Source organism: Phoenix dactylifera, chromosome 8, assembly GCF_051530095.1.
Source record: "Phoenix dactylifera cultivar Ajwa chromosome 8, Ajwa_hap1_PhDact_Kaust_v1.1, whole genome shotgun sequence".
NCBI classification, from domain to species: domain Eukaryota; kingdom Viridiplantae; phylum Streptophyta; class Magnoliopsida; order Arecales; family Arecaceae; genus Phoenix; species Phoenix dactylifera.
The window spans coordinates 25106166-25114572 of NC_143197.1; the positions used below are offsets into that span (position 1 = coordinate 25106166).

The following is an 8407-nucleotide window of genomic DNA, read 5'->3' on the forward strand; positions in this document are numbered from 1 at the left end:
TTTAGTGCTTCTATAAATTTTAGCTTCAATGCAGCAAGTGGTGTTGGTTCTTATTAACTTATTTTTGACGCGAGGTTTGTATTGTTGTGTAATCTATAATTACTCATGGAGATAGAATTGCTTGATGCTGTCCACCAAACAAAGTGGGGGAAACCAAATTACCTGTTGCCTTTGTGATCAAGTATGCATGGGTGCTGTCTCAAATATATCCATCAGTTTTGATCAGCATTCAAATGTATTAAAATAAATCATAGGAAACTTGAACACCCCTTGCAACCCAATAAAATTTAGGATTGGAAATTCCAGAGCAGAAGATCATCACATAAGTTATAGGTAGTTTTCATGCGAACTAGAGCTAGCTCTAGCTATGCAAACAATGGATTAGGTTCTACTAGAGTAACCATTTCTTGCCAAGCAGTTTATTTATTTATTTATTTTTAAAAAAATTGTTGTGTAGGAACTCTTGAAGCACATTAACTTGGATCATGGAATGTTGCAGCTTGAAATTTATATTCATACACAAAGACCATTTTGTTAATGTAGATTAGCCTGAATAATTTCAGAGGAACCTTCGATTACTCATTGTAGACAAATGTTCCATATAAGTTGGATCACTCTTTATGATTTCTCTCTCACATGCTACACAAACCATCTAACCCATTTTACCTAGACCTCAATTTTTGTTTGAATAAACCAGGCTTTTTTACTCGCATAAAAATTAGGCAACGAAAATAATCCATCCATAACCAAGTTGACCATCTGCGGCTTGCGATCAACATGTTCATGTCGTTTTCTCCACCATCCAAAAATTCCTCCTTGCCTTCAATTTTTAGATGGCCTAGATCTAGAATTAGTAAACGGTTTTTAAATTTGTACTTCAAATTATGTCTCTTTAATGATATAATAAAATCAAATTGATTTACAACTAATCAGTATCAATTTATTTTCAATAATTAGTTTTTTAATTTTAATTATAATAAAATATATGTGTACATGTAAACTTTACACTAGAAATTGTTACACAAATATCAAATTGTCTCTCTCTTGTGTCCATATCTTCCAGCTCCACTGATACCAGCGAGCGAACGGGCGGGATCTCTTCCATCGAGCACTAAATCGGAAGTACTCCTGCAGATCACCCTCTGTACGTATGTTACGTGGCAGAATATAATTGGTTCGCACAGGTAATATAAAGGGGGCCCAATTTCTAGTACCATGTTCGAAGCAAACACAAAGTTTTCCTAGATCAGGACGGGCGATCTTTAGCACTTTTCCTAGATCGAATCAAACCCAAAGTTTTAAACAAATAGTTGGGAAAAAAACCCCCTCGCTTTGCGAACCTTGTCGCGTTCTCTGTTTAAAGATAGGGGCGGGTCTTCCGGCCTCTGCTTTAGCCGTTTCGCCAGAGGAGGAGAGAGGAGAGAGGAGAGAGGAGAGAGAGAGAGGACGAGAGAGGGGGGAGAGGAGAGAAGGGAAGGCGAATTTGATCTCTTTGTCTCCCTCGGATCTCTACTCCCTTTCTCTCTTATGCCGGGGGAGGAGATGGAGTCTCCAGCGAGCTGCTCTGCCGACGCCGGCGCCCAGAGGGAGAAGGAGGGGGTTCTTGCGCTGGTGGATCCGTTCCTCGCGGAGGCCCTGGAGAATCCTCGCCATCGGCTCAGCGGTTTGTGATCCTGATCTCGTCCTTTTTTTATTGGCTCAATTCCCGTTCTGTTTGAGAAATTTTGGTGGTTAGGGTTTGGATTTTGGGGATATGACGAGCGGGAGGTGGGCTTCGTTGCAGTTCTTGGCCTGGTTACTTTGAATGTAGGTCTTCTTTTGTTGGGTTCTTTATTTTAGCGTTTCTGTCATCGGATCTAGGATGGCCGGTGCAATTTGAGGCGGGGTAGATGGTGGGGGAGGGGAACTCTGGTTTTATTTTTTGGGTTTGATATTTTTTAGGAGTGGGAGTGCCTAGTTCTAGATTCTTTATGCCGAAATTTTCTTTGGTTGGGGCTTTGATTTTTTGGATTTGTCAGTCAATGTATTGGATTGCATCAGATATCTTATTGATTTTGATGCTGGTGATTGGTGATGTCAGCTACTTTGCGTGTTCTGTTTGAAACTGGAATTTAGATTTGAAAAATTCGTGCTTTTTTTTTTTTGGTGCAACGGTTGCTCACAATAATCTAGTGTGAGTGCAACCAGCAGCATCGAGAAAAATTCTTGCTTTAAAGTTTTTAGTTCTGCATCTTATTAGATACTTGTATATTGTATCTTCACTCATTACCGAAATTAAATGTTCCTCTGATCTAAGAGGGAAAAAAAGGAAAAGAAACAGGTTTAGTAATTTGTGCTATATCATCTTTTTAATGAAGAAACATGTCATAAGTTGGATTGGTTCTCACAAGTGCATAAGTTTATATTTTGTTTAAGTTTATGCTGTGCCATTTTAGTTGAAAGGACTTCTAGAGGAGAACGAGGCATTATATGGACTGGCCATACTTGGATAGATTTATTTCTAGTTGGGCTTTTTTTTTTGTTTGTGCTGAAACAGATGATTTATACATTTCTACTACGGATACATTCAATAAAGTCAGAAAATAATAAGTCTCGGAGTGCTCTAGGTAGCTATCATTCTCCAACCCATAGGGTACCTCTAGAGTGGCTGGCTGGCTATATACAAGGCCACCCAATCCGTGGCCCCGTTTGCCTTTCTGCAAACATGATTGGCTTGAAAGGCTACCTAATCCGCGGCCCCGTTTGCCTCTCTGCAAACATGATTGGCCTGAAAAGCCACCCCATCACTCATCATAGCCCAAATATCCCGAACTGGTTGGGCTTCATTTAACAGATCATAGATAGTATCATACCAATTGTAACCTACATGTCTATTTAGGCAAAAACCATAGTCGTCCTTCTAAAATGAGGGCTAACATTTGAAATATGTGAGGCCAACTTCAGCAAGGAGTCTTGTGTGGCTGATGCTGTGCATAAGCAGCAACTAGCACTCCTCTAGATTCTTTCCTTTTTGGAAGTGTAAGTTGATCCCATTCTCAGGCTGAGAATTACTATGTTTGGCCCATGATAAGCATTGCAAACACTTTAGCTGAGGAATTACTTTATTGTGGTTGTCGGAGAACCTTAAGTGACCATTTTGTACTGAAGTCATTTTCAGACAACTAATATGCTTGTTGGGACAAGTTCCATAGGCACTGTTAGTTAAAGAATGATCCTTTCTAGAGCACTCCATTTTCTATCAGTAGGACTATGCATCATGAGGGGAAAGCCATTTCCTTTAGTTTCAACTTCCGTTACTAGAGTTATGTCAGTGGGAGATGCGCAAAGTCTATGGTTTTTGCAGTTGTTGTGATGTTGGAAGCGTTACAGGAGAATAATGGAGTGAGTTTCATATTTAACTTCATTTTTTTAGGATTCTCCTACTTAGCTATATTTTTTATTTACAAAGTGAACCGCAAAATGAAGAGTTGACTTACCAAGCTGGCTGTCACTTGGATCTTTTTATTTGCTTTAAACTTTTAGTAGTTGTTTCATGAATTTATATGTATCTCTCATTTGTCTGCGTCATTTGTATCTTGACTATATATTTTATAAGCAATGAATTAAGTAGTAATTTACTTTGAATAGTAATTGTATATAAAAAAGATACATATCCATGAATACATTATATCAGGAAGTTCTAAAGTTATGTTAAATCATAGTTTTTCAGTGCGGACAGTTGAGCTTTTCATAGGAACCTTCTTCATTGTACTCTGCTAAGTTTGTAGGCATCACATGTTGAGGATTGCTTCCGATTAGGTATATTTCCTATTCTATTTTTTTGTCCTATGCTTCTTTGTGGCTTGGGACACTTTCACCAATACAAGTACAAGATGAGAAATATGGTTTCAAATTGTGGATGTTCATTGGACTAGTTACAATTGTTTCCTTCTAATACTTAGTAGCATTATGAGCTTCTATGCTTTTAGATTTATTGATTGTTCAATTAGTTAGTGATCTGAACATCAGGTGGTGGTGGGTTCAGCAAATAAAGTGTATGGAAGTCTGAATGTTGTTGTCATTTTTTCCCTTTCATGATATGATTCAACATGAAGATGGGTGAATATAGTTCTGTTCAGGTGTTTCTTTTGTTTTTATTTGATTTATTGTCTATTTAATTAAGAGTAGACCATTGTTTTTAGGGAAGTCATGTTTAATGTCATGATAATGAAGTATGGAGTGATGCGACTAGAAATGATCTTACAAACAAATCCATTGATGGAAATTATGACAACAATACGGAAGAAACTGCCAACATTGCTAGCGTATGATATTGACGATGTTACACCAATTTATAAGGTGGGCCTTGGTATCAATTTGGCAGGATGCTAATGATAGTAACAGATGAGTCAGGAGATTGTCTAAATGATATATAATCTTTGGACCTAGGATCGCTAGCTTTGATATTTTTGCCATAATTGTCTTAATCATATATGTTGTAGTGTTTACGGATGGTTCAAAATGTTCCGATGATTCCTATCCTTGGACCATTGGAGATTGGGTCACTTCACTGATTTGCAAAAGTATTCTTTTTTCGCTAATTACAACAACCTGATGTTGTGAATTGCTTTAGCTTTGTGGTTTGTTTCAGTGGCACCCATATATACATGGATGGCATGCATATTTCTTTGTAATGATGTTTGTGTTTTATTTATGTTGGTTTGTTAGCTCCTTGTTGAAAGCTCTTCGGGATTAATGAAGTAAGACACTGCGCTACTAATTAAGATCACAACCCCAGATAAGATTTTAGTTTCTTTACTATAGGTATGTGGACCTGTTAAAATGGTTTTGAGTTCTTGTTCTCATATATACTGAATTATCTTCATACCAATTTTCATAGAGATTGTTTTTCAGTTGCTATCTATTGGCTAGTTATAACCCATTCTAAGCTACTATAGTTTGATTTCTATTCCCCAAAATACTGTACCATGCTGCTCATGGCTGACAGGATATGTATCTGTTGAGCCATGCCATGGTTGAAAGAAGAAATTGGCATGATGGATCATACAAAACCAACTAAACTATAGTGTTTGTACTATAATCTTGTGTATTGTTTCTGCTGTATGGATGACCTGTAGGGCAAGAGTCTGATTGGTTTCTTGAGTCATGCTTGCTGTTTATTGCTACTTTCCTTTTCCTCTAGTAATTCCCATTTGACATAAAGAGGACTAAATTCACTAGTACCATGGTCCCAAAATTTTGGTTATATATGTAAATGCATCAAGATTTTTACAAAACTCTTGATTGTTATTGACACATGCTTGTGTGTTGCTTCCACTTACTGGCACCTTGCAAATTTTTAATGCATGAACTATGGAGCTGCACTGTAGTATTGCTAACCTCTTGATTGGGTTGTACTTCGTGTGCGCCATCCTGCATTTAGGGAAAGCCTGGGTTTTATCTGAATGGTTGGAAGGAGGAAATATGATATTGAATTCTTTTTCCTTTTGTTTTGAATTCTAGTTGCTTCTTCTTTATGTATCAATGTACACCAGCTGACTATTTGTATTTGAATTGTAGTTCTACGGATGGAGTTGGAAATTCAGAAGTTCATGTGGAACTCTGATCAATATCAATTTGAGTTTCAGCACCTCCCAACTTCATATCTTAGGTGTGCTGCCCATCGTGTTGCTCAACACTATGGGTTACAGACTATGGCACCTGAAAGCATTATAGATGGTTTAGGTAGCAGAGTAATAGCAAGGAAAACACCTGACAGCAAATTTCCAGCTGTCAGTTTATCAGAAGTTCCTACAAAACCGCCTGAAAAAGAGACCAATGAACAAGTAAAGATTGCTATTCGCCCCAGGCCAAGCAAAGCTTCCCCAAGTGATGCAGTTGAGCTAGGAATTAAAAGATGCGCTACGAGAACTGTGGAAGAGCGGAAGGAGGAATATGACAAAGCTCGGGCCCGTATTTTCAGCAGTTCAAGCAGTCCAGAAGTGGAACAGTTGTCATCTTCAGCTGATGGGAGAAGCATGTGTTCAGGTAAGGATGAGCAGGAGCATCATAGGACTTCAGAAGAAAATGAAAAGACTAATACAAAAGATGGTACTTCTAGAGTTGCCATTTTCAGAGATAGGGAAAAGGACCGCAGTGATCCTGATTATGATCGGAGCTATGGAAGGTAGAGTGCTACCTACACAAGAACTGATCATTTCTTTTATTTCATCTCAATCATTAGATCTTCTTCCTCATCCAAGCTATCAGCTATATTGAGAAAGGTACTTAAAACTTTGCAGGTATGTTAGAGGTCTCAAACTTGGTCAGAATTTTGGCTTGGGGGCATGCAATGCTCTTCAATCGCCGTTCTTGCAGTATGAGACAGGGATTTCTCAGTTTTGTCAACTGCCAGGGAACCAAACTCCTATGAACTACAACCTGTCTAACCTAACCATGAACCCGTTTTGTTCTTTCGGATGTAATCAGACCACCAAGGAGGCTGTCTACATGCAGTGGCCCAACCCTGCTGTGAGCTATGAGAATTCCTACGAGCATTTTAGACATGGCGTTTTCGAGGTAGGTGTGCTTCTTTTTTAGCCTTGATCATTTTCCACTGCTGTCAATTCCTAATTATAATGTTTGACATATGCAGGCTCCATTTTACCAGCAACCTCTGAGCTTTGAGCATACACAGAACTGCTAGCACAGGGAAGTTGTGTGATGTGTTTCTTTAGAGATGGTAAAGTAGAGACATTGTTTGAGAGTTGAGACTGTTGCAACTGTTTTCTTTGCAACTCTAGGTTTTATATATTTTGTAGTGAGAGACATGGTGCATGCAATCGATTCCATTGCTATCATTCTGATTAATTTGCATGGAGCTTGTATTCTTTGATTTTATGGTCCTGTTCTATGAATTCTTTCTTCATGAGTTTGTACATTTGGTTGTCGTATGAGTTTAGAGGCTGCATTGGAATTGAAAAATGACAGATGTGGGTTTTAGCTTTTGACAAATTAAATGGATAAGATCAGAAGCGAAGAAACAGGTGACACAACTATTTTAAGTGTTTAATATCAGTAAGTGAAACAAAGGAGACTAGATGTTCATTTTCTCACTGCTATCAAGCGGAACTCCTGTCATGTACGTGTTAAGTTTTGCAACCAGAACCTGGAATACTTGAAATAAGATCATAGCAATGATCTTAGTGGAACTTCAAAGAATTTGACAAAAAGGAGAAGAAATTCTGTCAAGAACTTGAAAGTGGCAATGAATCAGGATGATGCTACATGACATTAGTTGAGATATGGTGCTTATGGTTTGTTGCAGAGGTCATGTATTTGCTGGATGAGATCATTAATACTGAGAGGTTGACCTCTGCTGGTTGATAATTTTTTTTTTAACATTGAGATGTATCAGATAGATCAACATTAGCTAAATCATGGTTCCATGCAGATCTCCATTGGTTGGCGAGTCATCTGCCAGGTCTGGAAACTACTTGCCACTTACATATTTGAAGCCAATCAGTTGCAACTGGAGTACATTTTGCCGTAGAATTTGTTCAAGCATGCTACAAATGTTTTAATTAGTTTCTTTATATATGTTATTGAGAATGTCAAGTAATTGGTTTTGCGACTGTTGGTAACTTGGTATCATCCCCTTGTATTGAAGTGTCTGTGGTGTTTCAATCTTCACTGGTCTTGTGTTGCCGGTATGTATAAATGCCGACATGGTTGATGGGCTGATGTTACAGTGATGATTTGGTCTATTCCTCCTCCAAAAACGGAATTTCATATAGATTTTGTTAAAACAGCCTGTGGATGCTTCGCATCTTTGTGTATCTGCACATCTGTCATCGGATGCTCTGTGTGTCTCAGGATGAACGGAAGTTCAAATGAGGAAAGAGTAGTTTCTTCCTGTGAGTAGGCTTTGTGGATGGTAGAGAAATTACCTATGTTTAAATCCATAGTAAGTGGTACCAATCCCCCCAAAGGTTTATCTTGTCTGAGAACACCGCATCATAGCCTGGAAACAAGAGAAGGGCATTTGACTTCTCTCGCACGTTAGGAGAGGGTGAGTGTAATTGGACTTAATGACCACAAAACTGTACTTATATGACTTCCAAGCGCGCCATCCTAAAAGATGTCGCATTGTTTGCGTCTTGAGGTTCAATTTCGTATACGTAACTAAAGGCGTTCACATTCTGTTCCTTGACGGTAGTTCTAACTCCGCGGATTAATAGTTACATGAACTCTTGGATGCTTCTCATTCATCCAAAGGATGGTTAATTTCCTAAAGGTCCATCGTCGATCGTGTGAGTTACAAACAAGGCATGAATGTAGTTTACCTTCTTAAGATGCGAATCTAAGAGCCTGGGTATATCAAAATTGGAGGCCTGTTTAGTCAAACAGCTGGTGCTGGTAGCTTCTT

The 8407-nt window shown here is 38.5% G+C and overlaps 1 protein-coding gene across 1 annotated transcript; it reads left to right on the forward strand.

The window, feature by feature from the left end:
• Nucleotides 1–1222: 1222 nt before the first annotated feature.
• On the forward strand, nt 1223–6907 carry LOC103706271 (uncharacterized). Its single transcript, XM_017842567.4, has 4 exons — nt 1223–1663; nt 5560–6166; nt 6282–6558; nt 6635–6907. The coding sequence occupies exons 1-4, from the start codon at nt 1528–1530 to the stop codon at nt 6683–6685; spliced, it is 1071 nt and encodes a 356-aa protein (XP_017698056.4). The 5' UTR covers nt 1223–1527; the 3' UTR covers nt 6686–6907.
• Nucleotides 6908–8407: the final 1500 nt, after the last annotated feature.